At 49.5% G+C, this 17903-nt stretch overlaps 1 protein-coding gene across 4 annotated transcripts in view; it reads left to right on the top strand.

The window, feature by feature from the left end:
- The window catches only part of Rps6ka1 (ribosomal protein S6 kinase A1), a 38666-nt gene that overhangs the window by 16965 nt on the left and 3798 nt on the right, over nucleotides 1-17903 (top strand). For 3 of the 4 annotated variants that reach the window (XM_028759575.1, XM_028759576.1, XM_028759574.1), the window contains 13 exons: nucleotides 871-951; nucleotides 1136-1215; nucleotides 2721-2827; nucleotides 3671-3708; nucleotides 4170-4312; nucleotides 4680-4750; nucleotides 5008-5096; nucleotides 6033-6097; nucleotides 6347-6449; nucleotides 8420-8550; nucleotides 9269-9394; nucleotides 9570-9659; nucleotides 9985-10143. In XM_028759575.1, the coding sequence (XP_028615408.1) occupies nucleotides 871-951; nucleotides 1136-1215; nucleotides 2721-2827; nucleotides 3671-3708; nucleotides 4170-4312; nucleotides 4680-4750; nucleotides 5008-5096; nucleotides 6033-6097; nucleotides 6347-6449; nucleotides 8420-8550; nucleotides 9269-9394; nucleotides 9570-9659; nucleotides 9985-10143 (1283 nt within the window). Of the gene's footprint in view, nucleotides 1-379; nucleotides 410-870; nucleotides 952-1135; nucleotides 1216-2720; nucleotides 2828-3670; nucleotides 3709-4169; nucleotides 4313-4679; nucleotides 4751-5007; nucleotides 5097-6032; nucleotides 6098-6346; nucleotides 6450-8419; nucleotides 8551-9268; nucleotides 9395-9569; nucleotides 9660-9984; nucleotides 10144-17903 lie in introns of those variants that run through there. The other variant, XM_028759577.1, reaches the window with a different exon arrangement.

The following is a 17903-nucleotide window of genomic DNA, read 5'->3' as shown; positions in this document are numbered from 1 at the left end:
AGATGGTAATGTAAGGAAGGACTCCCCCAGAAAGGAGGAACCATGTCCCTGCGGTGGCTGAAATGTGAGGTGTGTTTGAAAGTGGCCAGATTAATTAAAACCGCTCCTGCCATATCTAGTGAGAGAAATATAAGAATTAAAACAAAATAAGACTTTTCATGACGGGAAGTGCCAGCCTTGTAGGAGCCTAGAGGTCCTAGCCTTGCCTGCAGGGTAGGGATGCTTCCTGGAGGTTGTAGGGTCTGAACTTAGTCAACCAAAAACCTGTTGATGGTCAGAATTTGCTTGCCGTCTTTGTTTCTTCCCACCCCCAACCAGACATTCATAAGGCCTGCAATTGAAACACATGATTCAAGAGGCAGAAGGATCAGAACTTGAAGGCCAGTGTTGGCTACATCATGACTTTGAGGCAAGCCTCAAATAATCCTCCCCACCAACAAAGCGAAAGGAAATTAGTAAAGCACGTGAAGAAAGTCTGCTTAGACCCAGAATCACATTTTAGTATTGAACTTAGGAGTTGTTTATGGAGGACAGATGGGACTTGATACATGTGTGCTGATGAGGTGCAGAGTCAAAGACTGGGGACCTCAGAAAATACGGCACCCTGGGGCACACGGTACTCAATGGCTGCGGGGCTGGTGGTAGGTGAGGCTAGACAACTGGGCAAGACACAAGGACTAGCCTGGATGTCTCCAGGAGTCCAAGAGCCGGCTGAGGACCCAGAACACTCGAGGGAAGAAAGAATGTCCCAAGAGTGCTTGGAAGGCTGAGGAGCCTTGGAAGGCTGAGTGGGAAACCTCACCTAGAGGTGGGCTTTGGGGAGAGGCTGCATTGAGTGTATTTCAGTGACTTCTTTTCTCCTCTGGCCAGTGCGTGACCGTGTTCGGACCAAGATGGAAAGAGACATCCTGGCTGACGTGAACCACCCGTTCGTGGTGAAGCTGCACTATGGTGAGATCACAGACCCTACCCAAATGTCCCTTGTCCCCTCAGTGTCCACCCTTGTCTCCGGCCTGCTGCCTCCCTCATCCCTTGGCCCACCTCTCACAGGCCTAGCCAAGGAGCCAGGAGTAGAGGCATATGTCACAGGCTGACACTGGTCAGCTGATTCCGAGTTGCCTTTCTTATCTCTTAGCCTTCCAGACTGAGGGCAAGCTTTATCTTATTCTGGACTTCCTGCGTGGTGGAGACCTGTTCACACGACTCTCAAAGGAGGTGAGCTCTCAAAGGAGGTGAGCGTCCCACTGCTGGGACAGGACAAAGAGTCCCATTCCAGGCCTGTGAAAAACAATGTGGTGCAGGCCTGTAACTTCCCGGCTGTTTGACAGTCGAGAAATGTCACCTGCCTCTGACAGTTTCTCTCAGGGTGGGCTAAGGATGAATGGGCCTAAATGTGACACTGCTGTGATTTCTGTTTGCTAAGGGGATCCCTCAAGTGCTTGAGAAAGAGGGGCAGGGGTTGAGCTGGTCAGGGGAAGAGGCCCAAACCCACACAGGAAGCTAAAGACTTTAAGGTCCTTGTCATGTTGTTCCTACAAAAAGACACACAACAAAAAGGACCCAGTAGAAGAGGATCTGAACCTCATTTCTAAAAAACAAGATCATCAATACAATCTAACCTGTGGCCAGGCACTGTGCCTTCAGGCCTGTCCTTACAGCTACTTGGGAGGCTGAGGCAGGTGGATTACAAGATTAAGGCCTGCCTGAGCAACTAAAATATATACAGATCTGGGACGTAAGTCAGTGGTAGAGTGTTTGTCTAGGATATACAGAGACCTGATCCAGTCCCTGGGTGTGGGGAAACTCACCCTCTCTAAAACAGCAGCAACAACAAACTGTTTATATTGGGACACACAGACAGACATGTGGACACATGAGCACATTCAAAGGTCAGAGGACAACTCGTAAGAATTGATTCTCTGCTTTCACCCTATGGGTTCCAAGACTTAGTGGCAAGAGTCTTTACACACGGAATCTCATTTCTCAGAGCCGTACTTTCAGTATTAAAAACATTAATGCTTAACTGAGCGGTGGTGGCGCACACCTTTAAGCCAGCACTCGGGAGGCAGAGGCAGGTAGATTTCTGAGTTCGAGGCCAGCCTGGTCGACAGAGTGAGTTCCAGGACAGCCAGGGCTACACAGAGAAACCCTGTGTCGAAAATAAATAAATAATTAATGATTAATTAGACAGTCTATTTTCATAATTCAAAAGAAAGATATTCATGGCAGTCTCGTCACTACACAGTCCCTCTACCCCCTGAAAGTAAACATTTTTTTAATTAGTTTTTTTTTTAATTTAACCTTCTAATATTCCTTTCTGTAAATAAATTTTATACATGTTCTGAGTCCCCACCCCTGCTTTCTTACGTGAGAAGTATTAGTTTCTGCACACTGTTTTGTGCCTGGCCTCAAGTGTCAGTGTATCTCAGATTGTCCTGCATCAGGATGTGAGCAAACTCCTTGTTCTACGTTAGGGCCACAGAGCTGCCCATTTTCCCTGGGAGAGGCAGTTTATTCCAGTCTTTTATTCCTGGGTGTTTCCGTTCTTTGCTGTTTCCAAACTCTAGCACAGTGAATGACTTGTGTATTAGAGAAAGATAAGGTGCTTTGACTGTGTCCCCAGGGTAGACCCTCAACACCAAGAGGCCCCGACTCCTCAGTAGCCTGGTTCCTGGGGAAGAGGGTGTGCCAGCTTACGGTGTCTCTGTCCCTGTTGGCAGGTTATGTTTACAGAGGAGGATGTGAAGTTTTACCTGGCTGAACTGGCACTGGGCCTGGACCACCTGCACAGCTTGGGCATCATTTACAGAGACCTCAAGCCTGAGAAGTGAGCAAAGCCCCTGCCACACTGCTGGCCTCTCTCCCGGGCTCAGAGGCTGCTCTTGGGCTTTTTAGAACAGGGCCACTCAGGAGATGTGACGCTCTCCAGAAACTTCTCTCTCTTTGGGGCTGTCAGAAGGGTGGGTGGTTGGAGTGGGTAGTGGCCACCAGCAGGTTTTCCTTAGGTAATTAGGAACTGCCTGATCAGTACTGCTATTACCAAAGGCCGCAGGGCAGCTGTGGGCCCTACCGCAAACCCCTTCCTAATAGTGTCACACTGGGCATGCTACTGTTGAAGATCATTTCTGGGTTTTTTTCTTTCTTTCTTTCCTTTTTTGTTTTTTCAAGACTGAGTTTCTCTGTGTAGACCTGGTTGGCCTCAAACTCACCAAGACTGGCCTGTCTATGCCTCCCGAGTGCTGGGACTAAAGGTGTGCCTTACTATCCCCCAGACCTAAAGATCATTTCTTGATCTGTTCATCCTGGGGTTTTTGAATGCACTGCCTTCCAGTGCTGTCTTGAGAGCTGGGGTAGATTCTGGTGGTAGAGTTAGACACACCCCAAGTCAGGCCTTATGGTACTCAGCTGTAGGACTAGCTGCTAAAGAGGCTGAGTCCAGGAGTTCAAAGCCAGCCTGGACAATATAGTAGACCCTGTACTTGAAAGAAAGAAAAGTCCCACAGCCATTTAAACATTGTGACTACAAGGAGTTACTTTCCTGAGTCTCCGTCTTTCCACTCTTTCGTTGGGTAGAGCTGGACAGAGCCCTTCTGGGCAGACCCAAGTCCTCCACTAGAACTTCCACAGTACCTGCGGCTAAGGATTCCTGACTCCTATCTCTCTGTTACAGTATCCTTTTGGATGAGGAGGGCCACATCAAACTCACTGGTGAGTAAAGGGATCCTGCTCCTTTGGGCTCTTGGGAAGGCTGAACAGGCTCCGTCTGATAGGTCTCAGCTGATGGCTAGTTCTCTGTGCTTCCTTAGAGATGACGGCAATTACATACAAGAAGCCAAAAACCCAGGCCCTCGCTACTTATTGTTTATGTATAGGGGTTTTGCTTGCATATGTGTCTGCAGCTCATGTATGCATGGCCCACAGAAGCTGGAAATCGAACCTGGGTTGTCTGGAAGAACAGCGGGAGTTCTTCACTGCTGGGCCATCCCTCAAGGCCCCCCAGGTCCCAGTGCGGACATAGCTCCCAGTTACAGCCTTGGGTAAATCCACTTGGGCTTCAGCTTTCTCCTGGGATCACAGCGGTGATGCCAGCTCTGGACAGAGGAGCGACGTGTGGTAGGGTGAGCGTGGCGGGGATGCTAAAGATGGCTTCTCTGCCCTCCATGCTGCAGACTTTGGCCTGAGCAAGGAGGCCATTGACCACGAGAAGAAGGCCTATTCCTTCTGTGGGACAGTGGAGTACATGGCCCCCGAGGTTGTCAACCGCCAGGGTCACACCCACAGTGCAGATTGGTGGTCCTATGGGGTGTTGATGGTGAGTGTCCAGGCTCCGGACTCAGTTTCCCCTTATTGAGACATGTCAGTTCACCCTCCCTTTGCCTCTCAACTGCATACTGTTGCATCTTCTTTCCTTGGAAGACCCGTGGGCTTTAGTCCACGTGACTGAAGTACCACCCTTCACCTGACTTGGGATCTCTCTTCTGCTTCCTTCCGGCTTTAGTGCTGCTCCTGGAATCTAGGTTGGGATGGGGGCAGAGGCAGGCACAGGCCTCGTTGCAGCTAGACTGTAAAGCCTAACAGGCCAGCAAGAATCCTGGGACTGCAGCAGGGTCTCGGGGGGTGGGGGTGGGGATGTGGGAGACAGAACAAGCTCACACCTATATGTTTTCTTTTCCCTACAGTTTGAGATGCTGACAGGCTCCCTGCCCTTCCAGGGGAAGGATCGGAAGGAGACCATGACCTTGATTTTGAAGTAAGCATCAACACTACCCTGGCCCTAGCAAGTTCTTCCTAATTCTATCGTAGTTTCAGGGCCAGAGCATTGCCTTTTCCCTGCCTACAGACCCTTGCTGTCTGCCAGGGCCAGTGGGAGGTGTCCTAAAAGTCTTTGGGGGGTGAGTTAGTGACTGGTTTATCTGGCCTGAGCTGGGAAAGAGACCTGGACAAAGGGAAGGGGCTCTGGGGCTCGTGGGGTGGGGCTCGGCCTGATGGGACCCGTGGCCTTTCCAGGGCGAAACTAGGCATGCCCCAGTTTCTGAGCACAGAAGCCCAGAGCCTCCTGCGGGCCCTGTTCAAGAGAAATCCTGCCAACCGGCTTGGTAAGCAACCCCAGCTCAGGGGAGGGGGCATGGCAGTGGGGAACAGGGTACAGCTGCAGCCTAGGCCACAGGGCCACATCTGGGGCTGAAAGGAGCTGTTGTCCTTTGTGTGAGCAGACAATGCTGCCGGCCACCCTATTTTCTGGTTCCATGTATGGTTTGGGAGGGTGACCTGTGTGTGGGGGAAAGGCAGGAACTGAGTCATCCATACCCCCTCAGGGACAAGGACACAGGCCCCCACACAGCTTCTCTGCCAAGGTTGCTGGCTCAAGAGAAGGCGCGTGAGCTTAGGAGTGAGAAAGGTCTCAGTCCTAGCTGTGTCTGTCCCCACTGCCTGGCACCCAGCAGTTTCTGTAAATATTTGTTGAGTGATTGAATACAGGTTATGAGCCTGCGCCTTGGCAGGTGACTCCACCTTTCTGAGCCCCGGGTTCCCTGTGTCTGTGGAGACAGTGATCTTCATCAGTAATCTTTGAGTCAGAGAAGGACGTGCCTGTTTTGCACTGGAATATACAGTCCTGGCTGAGATTTTTGGTTGCTGGCTTTATCTGGATCACAACCAGCTAAAGTCCAGTCCAGGTCCCTGGGTTGAATTGAATGAGCATTTGTCTCAGAGATAAAGACCTTAGTAGGAGAAGGGTGGAGAGGGGGCCTGGGGCAGGAGTGGATGAAGGCCCTTGTTAGAGCTCAAAAGAAGTCCAGCTTCTGTCATGATTGATGCATGACAAGTTGTCCATCCTGCCGGGCCCCTCCTCCTTCAGCACACCGGCAGAGGCCCCATAACGTAGAAAATACTGAGGGGGCTCCAGGCTTCAGGGTGATGGGTACTGACACAGGGCAGGGTGAGCCCAAGCCGCCCTCCACTGTAGCAGCTGGTCCAGAGCTTGGGGGACAGAATGGGTGTCTGAGGTTGGACCTTCATTTGGCTTCTTTCAGGCTCGGGCCCTGATGGAGCAGAAGAGATCAAGAGACATATCTTCTATGCCACCATTGACTGGAATGTGAGTGAATCTGTCCACTCCGTGGCTATGTGATGGACACAGGAAGGGTGGGGGAGGAGGCGTCGGCCAACCATGGCCTCAGGTGTGGGAGATAGAAGCCCTTAAAATGCCCTTGGAGGGTCGACTTCATGCCCTTGAAGGCCGTTCTCCCTTGCTGTTATCCACTGGGCAATGTAGCTTCTTCCTGCTGGGGCTGCTAGCAGGCTGTGGGGTCCCCATGGTGATCAGAGCATATACCCCACCTTGTAGAAGCTCTACCGTCGTGAGATCAAGCCACCTTTCAAGCCAGCTGTGGCCCAGCCCGATGACACCTTCTACTTTGATACTGAGTTCACTTCGCGCACACCCAGGGGTATGTTCCTGACCTGGCTTGTCTGTCTCAGGCTGGGTAGCAGATCTTTGTGGGAACCCTGGGATACAGAGGTGATCAAGGACTCTGGAAGCCCAGGTGTGTAGGTAGACAGGCAGTATCTGGCTCCATGGGATTCATGCTCTGTCCTGATTTCATGCTACCTGACTACCTCCCTGGGCTTCTGTGGGCTTCTTTGTTTCTAGGTGAGGGACTGACGTGGGGGTGGTTTAGGCCACAACAGAAAAATCAGGACCCCTGCCCCAGGCATCTTCCAGCCCAGTGGGACGACTAAACACTTCAGGCCTCCACTTGCATCAGGCTTGAGGAATCTGACCTGGCAAACCTGTGATGGAGAGAGTCTGGCAGAACAGAGGGGACAGTGCCCACAGGTTGGATGAGTGTGGGAATAGACTTGGCTTCTGATGCTAGGCCTCTTTTGCTTGTGCGGAATTTTCAGAGAGTCACAGACCCACTTGTTCCCCAGTTGCCGCAGGACGCCAGCGAGCCAGTGTGGGCAGCTTCTAGGAGAGGGCTTGGGAATCCTGACGTCCAGCCACATACTGCCAGTGGGTAGGGAGTTGTGTGTTAGTTCTGAGGTGTCTTCTTAGAGGTTGATTTTTCTCTCTGTAGCTTGTACACTGTTATTGACTGGAACCTCATCGCTTCTTGGCTGTCTGTCTTCTTATTTATCTGCCGAGTCCATACCAGGTCCCTGCTCTGTGTCAGCCATAGTGAGAATGGTGGTGTAGACAGACCTAGGACTGTCAACAAGACAAAGCTATGTAGCTCGGGCTGTCAGCGGGAAGGAGATTTTAGAGGGTCAGAGAAGCAACCTCAGGCATTTCTCAGGGGAGGGTATATAAGCCTTGAGTGATGGACAAGGGGTGAGTATTCTAATCCAGGGGAACCGTGAGTGTGGCGGCGCCAAAACACTCTTGAGTGTGTGGAGTTCATCAGGACTGAGTTGCAAAGGGGAAAAAAGAGTCTGAGGCCTCATGGACCTTACTTGCCAGACTTGGGGGATGGGGTGAGCTTTCCCCTGATGAGTGCAGAATACAGGAAGCCCCAGACTTCTTGGTTGGAACTTTCCCTCCAGCAGTGCTGAGAATAGGCCTAAGAGGGGGATGGACCCGAGGTGAGAGGCTGGAAGGAGGCTGGGCCTGGCCTGAGCAGGAGGCGGGGTGTGGGGCTCCTACAGTCCTCCTGTGACAGGACTGGAACAGTCTAAGCACGTAATAAGGCTATATTATGTTCGTTAATTGATTATTTGGAGTTTTTGAGACAGGACTTCTTTCTGTGGCTCAGGCTGGCTTAGAACTCTCTGTGTAATCCAGACTGGCCTCGATCTGGAGCAGTCCTCCTGAGCCTGCCTCCTGAGGGCTGAGACGGTGGGCACGTGCATCATCCACAGCTACGTATTCATTTAGTGGATGAGAAGTGAAGTCAGAGGAGACATGGCTCCCCTAAAGCACAGAGGGGATTTTTGTTGTAGATACAGGGGAGAAGGCAGGCAGAGGGAAGAGTCCTGATGGAACATGGCCGGCAGACTATACTGCACTGTGAGAGGAGAGGGGGAGGGGAGGAAGGGAGGAGCCGACAGCCAAGAGGGATGGCCCAGGCCCAGAGACCAGAGTAGCCAAAGCAGCTGAGTTCTATAGGATCATGCTAGGGGATGAAAAGCAAAAGCCCAGCCCTGAGAGGGAAAAGTTTAGGGTGGGGGCTGGGTCCGGAGCCCTGGGAGGAGCCACAGGTCCTGAGACTTGTCCCAGGTTTCTTTGAGACCTAACAGTAAATGTGTCTGTATTTCTTTGCAGTGCTCGAAATCAAACCTACATTGTCCATTATAGGCAAGTGCTATACCACTGAGCTGTACATGTTAACTGATAGGCAAAGGCCTTAAACATGTTCCCTCCAGGGCTGCCTGCTGAGACATCAAGGGTACCCCCTGACCCCATGTCCTCTCCTGACAGATTCACCAGGCATCCCCCCCAGTGCTGGCGCCCATCAGCTGTTCCGTGGCTTTAGCTTTGTGGCCACTGGTCTGATGGAGGATGACAGCAAACCTCGGGCCACGCAGGCCCCCCTGCACTCAGTGGTACAGGTAAGGGAGGTGGGCCCAGCTACTGTTCTGTTGCCACAAACAGAACTGAGAACACAGGCTATGGAGTTGGCAGCTCAAGCCTCTCTGGGACCCATACAACTTCCAATCTCCTGGATCCTCACTATCCTCATGCGTAAACCCGCTAGTGAAACACAGTCCTTGATACCTGTCTCCGAGTGGCCCCGACTATTGGCTAAAAACATAGATAGGAAGTTCTCAACATCACAAGCCTGGGCTTGCCTTACAAGTTGACCAGACTCGACAGGCAGTGGTGGCACACGCCTTTAATCCCAGCACTTGGGAGGCAGAAGCAGTCGGATTTCTGAGTTCGAGGCCAGCCTGCTCTACAGACTGAGTTCCAGGACAGCCAGAGCTACACAGAGAAACCCTGTCTCAAACAAACAAACAAACAAAAACCGCCAAGTTGACCAGACCCTAGAGGAGACAACCAGCTCCTGTGGCTCAGTTTCCTCATCTGTAATGCTAGAACCTTCCCATGCAGAGGCTAATGAGTACTGTGAATGTGTCCATTGCAGAGTAAAAACGGAGGCTCAGAGAGGGCTCAGATTCTTGACTGAGGCCCACAGATCAGATAACACTTAGGCCTCGTGACTGTTTCTCTTTTTGCCATGCCAAGGCCTGCCGAGTCAAGGCCTGATGTTAGGGATGACCCCAGCACCGTAGCGCCCAGGGTCAGGCTGGCTCGTGTCTTCTGCAGCAACTCCACGGGAAGAACTTGGTTTTCAGTGATGGCTACATAGTAAAGGAGACAATCGGCGTGGGCTCCTACTCTGTGTGTAAGCGCTGTGTCCACAAGGCCACCAACATGGAGTATGCTGTCAAGGTGAGCCTCTGAACTGTATCTTGGCTAAGGCTCCTGGGTTGGGCGTGGGGCCACTGTACCTGCGGTAATATGATGGGGAGGGTCCGTGGACTATGACAGGTGAATGAATGGCTGGCTGGTTGTCCCTGGCCCTGTAGTAGGCTCAGACCATGGGTCTTTGCCCCTGTGTCTTCAGGTCATCGACAAAAGCAAAAGAGATCCCTCAGAAGAGATTGAGATTCTTCTGCGGTATGGACAGCACCCCAACATCATCACCCTGAAAGACGTGAGTGGGAGAGGGATCATCAGAGTTGGGGCTGGGAATCCCAACTGTAGGATTTGACTGAGGGACCCCATGTTTTTTACTTTGGGGCCTCTTCCCAACACATGTGAGAGGAGGCAGGGGTCTCTGAGCCCTCCCTCTGAGGACTCCAGCATTCTCTGACCATCACAGATGAGGCCATCACCCACTGTCCATCCAGCAAGATGGGAGCCCAGATGGGTGGTGGGTCAGCAGGGCTACCGAAGAGTGGCAGAAGCCAGCCCTAAGGCTTGCTTGTCTGGAGTGCTGGTGGCTGAGTGTCTCAGCCTGACAGCGAGGTCTCTGGCAGGTGTATGATGACGGTAAGCACGTCTACCTGGTGACAGAGCTGATGAGGGGCGGGGAGCTGCTGGATAAGATCCTACGGCAGAAGTTCTTCTCCGAGCGGGAGGCCAGCTTTGTCCTGCACACTATCAGCAAGACTGTGGAATACCTGCACTCTCAAGGGGTAAGTCTCCATTAGGGGGATGGGGGTGCCCAAGGTCATGACCTGGGCAGAATGCAAGAACAAGGCTGGGCTCAGGAGTGACAGTCAGAGGCTGTAAGAGAAAGGAGAGATGAGGACATTTGTCCAGTACCTACTGTGTGCAGCACACCAGGCCAAGTTTAATTTAAGAGAAAGTCTCCTTTGTTCTTTCATTGTTTTCACAAAATCCTGAATTGGATGTTTGATTGATTGAATGACCTGTCAAGTTACTGGCACCTGATAGGTCTAAAGTCTGACGGTTAGAGCTGTACAGTCTTTTTCCCAGGGTCACACAACCGGGAGAAATTTGTTTGGAAGGTGTAGGGTGTTCGAGAGGGTGACCCAGGTGCAGAGAGAGAGAGAGAGAGAGAGAGAGAGAGAGAGAGAGAGAGACATTCTTTGTTGATGTTGCCCTGGTGGGTAAGCTGAGTGGAAGGTTAAAGTTCCTTGTGGTTCTCTCTGGCTGAGATGATGTTTGGGGGAGCATCTGATCAGGCAGTGAAGGGTTAAGAGTGATGGTAGCCTGGTGTCACGTGCCTTTAATCCTAGCACTCAGGAGGCAGAGGCAGACAGACAAATCTCTTGAGTTTGAGGTCAGCCTGGTCTGACTAGTGAGACCTTCTCTCCAAAGAGGAGAAAACGTATAGGAAGTCAGACATGGCTGCCCACCTGTAATCCCAGCACATGAAAGGCTGGGGGAGGAGGACAGCCTTGGGTCTGTGCCACCACCATGTCATAGACGCACAGGAGTGTGTGTGTATGTGTGAGCTTGCATTTGTATAGGCAAGTATGTGAGCAGGTATTCGTGCACATGTGCCTGTGTGTGGAGATTGGAGGTTGACGTTGAACGCTGCTCTGTGTGTATCGAGGCTGGGTCTCTCATTGATCCAGGATTGTGCTGACTTAGCTAAGCAGTTTATTTTGGGATCTCTGTCTCCGCTTCCTAAGTGTTAGGATTTCAGGTAGCCTGCCCGATCTGCCCAGTTGTTTACGTGGATGCTAAAGATCTGAGCTGTGGTTCTCAAGGTTACATGGTGCCCTGTTTTGCTCTCTATTGCTGTGATAAAACATACAACTAAAAGCAGCTCAGGGAGAAAAAGGTTTATTTGGGTTATACTTCCCAGGTCACGGTCCAATTGAGGGAAATTGAGGCAGGAATCTGGAGACAGGAACTGAAGCAGAGACCGTGGAGAATCGCTGCTGACTGATTTGTTCATTGCAGCTTGTGGCTTGTTCAGCTTATGCACACACACACACACACACACTTTTATTTTATTTTATTTTATTTTATTTTATTTTATTTTATTTTATTTTATTTTATTTTACTTTACTTTATTTTATTTTATTTTATTTTATTTTATTTTATTTTATTTTATATGTGTGGGTGTTTTGCTTGCAAACATGTCTATACACTACATTTAGTTCCCTAGTGCCTGCATTGGCCAGAAGAGGGCATTGGATCTCCTGGAAGTAGAATTCCAGACTGTTATGAGCTGCCCCATGGGTGTGGGTATCAAACCTGGGTCCTCTGCAAGAGCAGGCAGTGCTCTTAACTGCCGAGCCCTCTCTCCAGCCGCAGCTTCCTTTCTTTATATAACCCAGGACTGTGTGCCCAGAGGAGGTACAGCGGGCTACACAGAGAAATCCTGTCTCCAAAAACAAAACAAAAAAATGGTATGTGCGTGTGAGCACAGGTGCACATTGGGGGCCAGAAGAGGGCAGGTGTGAGCCACCAGACATGGGGCTGGGAACCAAACTTGGTCCTCTGGAAGGGCAGCAAGTGCTCTTAACCGTCTCCTCAGCCCTGGTCTGGTTTGAAACTCTGCCTCAACAACAAGAACGTGGCATGCAGTCACCTCTGAATAGCCACACTGAACAGTAGTTGACACTTGACTTGTATACCTATAGTTAAGGAATTTTTGTTTTTGAGACAGGGCCTTACATAGCCTGGACCTTTAATTCTAGCACTCAAGAGGCAGAGGCGGACAAATCTCTGTGAGATCAAGGCCAGGCTGGCCTACTTACCAAGACCTTGTCTTGAAATGCATGTAACCTCACCTACCTAGGCCCTGTTTCTTAACTGAATTGCAGTTTGCATAAAGTGCACACCATTGTCGTCTGCAGTGTGACACTTTCCTGTGGTGAGCCACTTCTGTGCGTAAGAGGTCACTAGTTCCCTTGGAATAGCTCAGGTTCTGACTCTCCTGATTCCTGGCAGCATGGATGTGTTATGTTGTAGCACACATCGTGCCTGGGTTTCCTATAAGCTGGTTGGGTGCCTTGCCACTAGCTTCCATTCTGCGCTTTAATGATCAGTGGGAGAAAGGGTCTTTTTTTTTTTGTCCATGTTGAAAATCCAACCCACGCCCTCATGTATGCTAGACACAAACTGCTTACAGCCAACTTCAATTTCTGCCAGGGAGAGGGGGAAATGAGGCTCAGAAAGACGGATCCAAACGGATCGTGTAGAAGACTTAGCTGTTTTTTATTTATATTATTGTTATGATTGTTTTTATTAGTTTGTTTTTCAAGATGGGGTTTCTCTGTGTATCCCTGGCTGTCCTGGAACTTATTCTGTAGACCAGGCTGGCCTCGAACTCAGAGATCAGTCTGCCTCTTGAGTACTGGGATAAAAGGTGTGCTGTATCACACCCTGCTTTGTTTTTATTAGTTTTGAGATAAGGTCTTATAGTACAACCTAGGCTAGCCTAAAACTTGCTTTGTAGCCCAGGCTAGTTGTGAAGTCACCATGCAGCCTTGCCAGGCTGTCTTGGAACTCACAGAGATAAACCTGCCTCAACCTTCCCAGTGCTGGGATTATAGACGTTATAGCTCCTGTTCTCAGCTAGAATACTTAGCTATTACAGACCACTGAACTTCAAGAAATTCTAGTTTTCTTGTTTTTTAGCTGACTATATCCATAGAGGAAGGGGGCTTATCATGACCATGTCTAGCCATTGGCATCAGTTCCATGTTTTAGTGACGGGTGGGAGTAGGGGGTCACGATGTCCTCTTCTGGTACCTAGGGCTAAAGCCTCATAGTCCCTGAGCTAGTTCTGAAGAGCAGTTGGGCTCTCCTTTGTACTTAAGAATGGGTTCTTTCACAGGACCATTTGGTGATATGGTCTGTGTTGGGCATTCTTCTACAAAGCAGTAAAGTAGGTCTGGGGCTGGGGGAGGTGGCCAGAATCACTTGTCAACTCAGTGGGATATTGTACTTGATCCTGCATGGCATCCACAGACACAGCCGCATGTTGCCCCGATTACTCAAGCCAGATGGGAGCCACCCCATCTCACTGGGAAGACTCTCATGTTGAGGATTTATCTTTTCAGAGTGTTTGAATCTATTATTTTGCTAAATTTGGCAAAAATGTCAGTGTTAGATTATGTATAACTTATTAAGGGAATTCTTACACATTTGTTTACCTAATAATTTAGTACGTGTGAGAGAGTGGGCCACAGTGCATGTGTGGAGGTCAGAGGACAACTTGTGGAAGACAGTTAATCCATTTCTGACATGTGGGGATTGAACTCAGGTGATCAGACTTGGCTACGTGTGCTGTTGCCAACTGAGCCCTCTCAGAGGCCCAGAACCCTTTTATAAGAGGGAACTTTTTACTTTATAACCAAAGCTTCAGTTTGGTTGCCACGTGGGTTTTGAATGGTTTACATTTGAAGTGGCTTTGGTTTCTTATGTGGTCAATGCACGCAGACTAATACTTAACCATGTCAGATCAGAGCGTTACTGTCCTTCTCCTGTCCCTTAAGAGCTTTGGCTCAATTGTAAAGTGGTTGCCTGGTGTGTTGGAGGCCCTGGCTTCCATCCACAGTACTACACACATTCACACACACATGCAAACACGCACACTCACGCATACACACACACACAAACATGCACACACACAAATGCACATGTTGGCACATGACTGTAACCCCAGCTCTCAGGAAGATCATGAATTTGAGGGCAGTTTGGGCTGCTCTGTAGTGAAGCAGCCTGGGCTATATAAAAAGACCTTGTCTCAAAAACCAAAAAGGATAGCTTTGTTGCATGCCTTTAATCTCAACACTCAGGAGGCAGAGACAGATTCGAGGCCAGCCTGGTCTACACAGCAAGTTCTAAGAAAGACGGCGTATAAGAAGGCAAAGCTGAGCTTTATCAGTGGGGAACCCGAAGCTTAGAGCAAGGAACTGATTTCCAGAACAAGAGTCTCCAAAAGCACCAGGCTTCTTGAAGACAGCCATATTTGGGAGACAGTCTCTTTCCCAAAGCCAGTTTATAGGTCACTAGTGTTCCATTTCTGGCCTTTTCCAGATTCTAGGGGCCGCTGATGCGGACATAGGTACTGTTTTCTTTTCTCTTTTCTTTCTTTCTCTCTCTCTCTTTCTTTCTTTCTTTCTTTCTTTCTTTCTTTCTTTCTTTCTTTCTTTCTTTCTTTCTTTCTTTCTTTCTTTCTTTCTTTAGGTGTTTGCAGGGGCTCTCTGGGTTGATTTGGTGTCTGAAGCTGAGAATCCACAGAAACTGAAAGAAAGGATTGACAAGGGGCCAGATCCAGGACACTTGTTTGTTTGAATAGCATTTGTTTATTGAAATGTCCCATAAACACAACGTGATGCACAAGTCACAATGCCGGTCCGTCATTGTAGCAGTGAACATGCCCATTCTAGCTCTGACATCAATGCACAAAGCCTTTCCCATCTCCCTACAGAGCCCGGTCACTTTTTCTTCTTGATCGTTTTTGTTGTGGTTTTGGTGGTGGTTTTTGGGTTCTTTTTGTTTTTGTTTGTTTGTTTGGTGTGAAGTAGGAAAGAGCCTTACTGTGTACCCAGGCTGAGGGTACTGGGATGCAGGCTTGTGTGGCCACTCTGAGCTAGGCTCATTTCTGCCTCCCTTCCCTTCTGTCCCTGTCAGTGAGATTCATTCACCTTGTTGTGGGCTGCAGTTTCTCTTGCTGGATTGAGTTCACAGTATGGATTGTCCAATGAACTTTTTTCACCTGTTAATAGACACTGGGTAGTCTTTTGTTTGTTTGTTACTGCTTTACCCAGACAAGATTCTCTGTGTAGCCCTGGATGTCCTGGAACTCACTTTGTAGACCAGACTAGCCTCAACTGAGTGCTGGGATCAAAGGCCTGTAGCTGACTAAACACTGACTTTTTTTTTTAAAGTTGTGTGTGTGTGTGTGTGTGTGTATGTGTATGTGTAAGCCGGAGAAGCAAAGTCCAGTTGAGCATTGTACTCTCCCTCTACCCCCGTTGCTTCCAAGAAAGGTTTCTTCTTGAATTTTGGGCTTGTATTTTCTCAGCTAGACTGGAAGCCAGGAAACCCCAGCAATTCTCCTGCCTCATCCCCATCAAAACTGGGCTGTGAGATTACCATGACAAACACCCACCATTGTCTCAAGCTCTGAGTTAAACATCCTGGGCTTTCCCTCTGTCCCTGGACCCTGAGCACATGTGTCAGTCCCATTTTACAGGCAAGAGTGCTTAAGACGGAGTGGCAGGGTACACACAGCTGTGGAGGGTGAGGCCAGGCTTCTCTTCCCTCACCTGCAGAAGGCTTTTGTTCTGAGGTTGATGTGGGAAGGTTTGCTGAGGTTGGCTGCCTTTAAAAACACAGGGCCTGAGTTGCTACTGTCAGCTCGTTCCCCAGAGCCGTGTTTAGTCTGGTTGCTGTGGTTCCCACTCACGCCTTCCCAGCCTGCTGTGACTTTTCTGTGACAGTAGGCACAAGCTGGTGTCACTGACTGTAGCTTTTCTGAGTGAGTGCCCTGCCTCACTCTGCTCCAGCTGTAGCAAGACAGATTTGTTCAGACTTGTTCCTGTCAGAGTTACTCATTTCTTTACGTTGCTAAGGCAGGGTCAGATCACAAACTTCCCAAATGTCTGTTCCCCAAATGGGTCCTCTGTGCCACAGTAAGTTGGGAAGGTCCCTAAATGGCAGTCAGGGCTGAGTGTTCAAGTCCTGCTCCTGTTTCTCACAAGTCAGGTTTTCTCTCGGGGTCTCCGTTTCCTCCTCTGTAAAATGCTACCTGCCTACTTACTGAGGTGGGGTGAGTGGCCCCAGTGTCAACATGATTGTGAAGTGACATTTTGAAAAGTCTTATTTATTGTTTGTGTCTGTGAGTCTATATGTGCACATGGTGGGGGTGCATACCTGTGTGTACCTCCAGTGGCCAGAGCAGGGTGTCAAGTGTCCTGTTACTAGACACTTGCTCTATTGAGGCAGGGTCTTTCAGCCTGGAGCTCACATTTTCTTGGCTAGGTTGAAAGACAGGGAGCAATCAGCAATCCTCCTGTCTCTGCCTGCCCCACTTGGAGGGGAGGTTACAAGCACAGTACACCAGTTTCTTCTGTAGGTTCTGGGGTTCAAATCCTGCTCTCATCTTCATGATAACTTAGCTGAGAGGCTTTTTTTTTGTGGTTGTGGTGGGGGGGCATGAGTGGGTGGGGTCATTGAAGATAGGGTTTCTCTGTGTAGTCTTGGCTTTCCTGGAACTCCCTCAAACTTACAGAGATCCTCTTGCCTCTGCCTTCTGAGTACTGCCTCGCTCAGTCAGGGTTCCTAACTGCCAGGCCGCCTTTCTAGCTGTGCTTTTGTTGGCTAGGTAGTTAGTTGGTTTGTTGACAAGAACTGTGTATCTCAGGCTGGCCTCTCACCACAGGCTAGCCTCTCACCACATAATCATGGGTGAATTTGAACTTCTAATCCTCCTGCAAGGATACTATAACCTGAGCTACCCAGTCCCTCTATTTTTTCTTTACATTTTTTCACGAGAGAGAGAGAGAGAGAGAGAGAGAGAGAGAGAGAGATTGATTTTGTGTGTATATGTGTATCTGTATTTCTGTGTGTAGTATGTGTGTGTATGTTTGTGGTGTGTGTGTGGTATGTGTGTGTGTGTGTATGTTTGTGTGTGTATATATGTGTGTGCGTTTGCATATGTGTGTTGTGTGTGTATATATGTGTTTGTGTGTGTGTTGTGTGTGTGTACGTGTGTGTATGCATGCACATGAGCACTTGTGCTGTGGCACATGCATGTGGAAGTCAGGGCACAATGTAGATTTTAACCGTGCAGATTCTGTTGATCAAACCCAGGTATCAGACTTGACTGTGAGCGCTTCTCTCTCCTCAGCCATCTCACCGACCCTTTGTCAGAGGGTACTCCCTCTGTCAGCTGCAGAATCCAGAGGTAGATGATGGCCTTGGGGACAGGATTCCTGACAGGAGAGGAGCTGAGAGGAGCTGAGCTCTGGGTGTTTTAATGGTAGAACCCGCAACGTTAGGGAGTGGGGGTATTGAGAGGTACAGAGAAAGAAATCTTTACAAAGAAAGGGAAAAAAGAAGGAAAGGGGGGGCGCTGGAGAGATGGCTCAGTGGTTAAGAACACCGACTGCTCTTCCAGAGGTCCTGAGTTCAATTCCCAGCAACCACATGGTGGCTCACAACCATCTGTAATGGAATCTGATGCCCTCTTCTGGTGTGTCTGAAGAGAGCCACAGTATACTCATATATATAAAATACATAAATAATTTTTTTTTTTTTTTTTGAGACAGGGTTTCTCTGTGTAGTCCTGACTGTCCTGGAACTCACTCTGTAGACCAGGCTGGCCTCGAACTCAGAAATCTGCCTGCCTCTGCCTCCCAAGTGCTGGGATTACAGGCGTACGCCACCACCACCTGGCTATAAATAAATCTTTTGAGAGAGAGAGAGAGAGAGAGAGAGAGAGAGAGAGAGAGAGAGAGAG

Source organism: Grammomys surdaster, unplaced genomic scaffold, assembly GCF_004785775.1.
Source record: "Grammomys surdaster isolate TR1022 unplaced genomic scaffold, NIH_TR_1.0 126313, whole genome shotgun sequence".
Classification (NCBI taxonomy): Eukaryota; Metazoa; Chordata; class Mammalia; order Rodentia; family Muridae; genus Grammomys; species Grammomys surdaster.
Note: the sequence above shows the minus strand (reverse complement) of the source record. Positions and strands in the feature narration are given on the sequence as shown.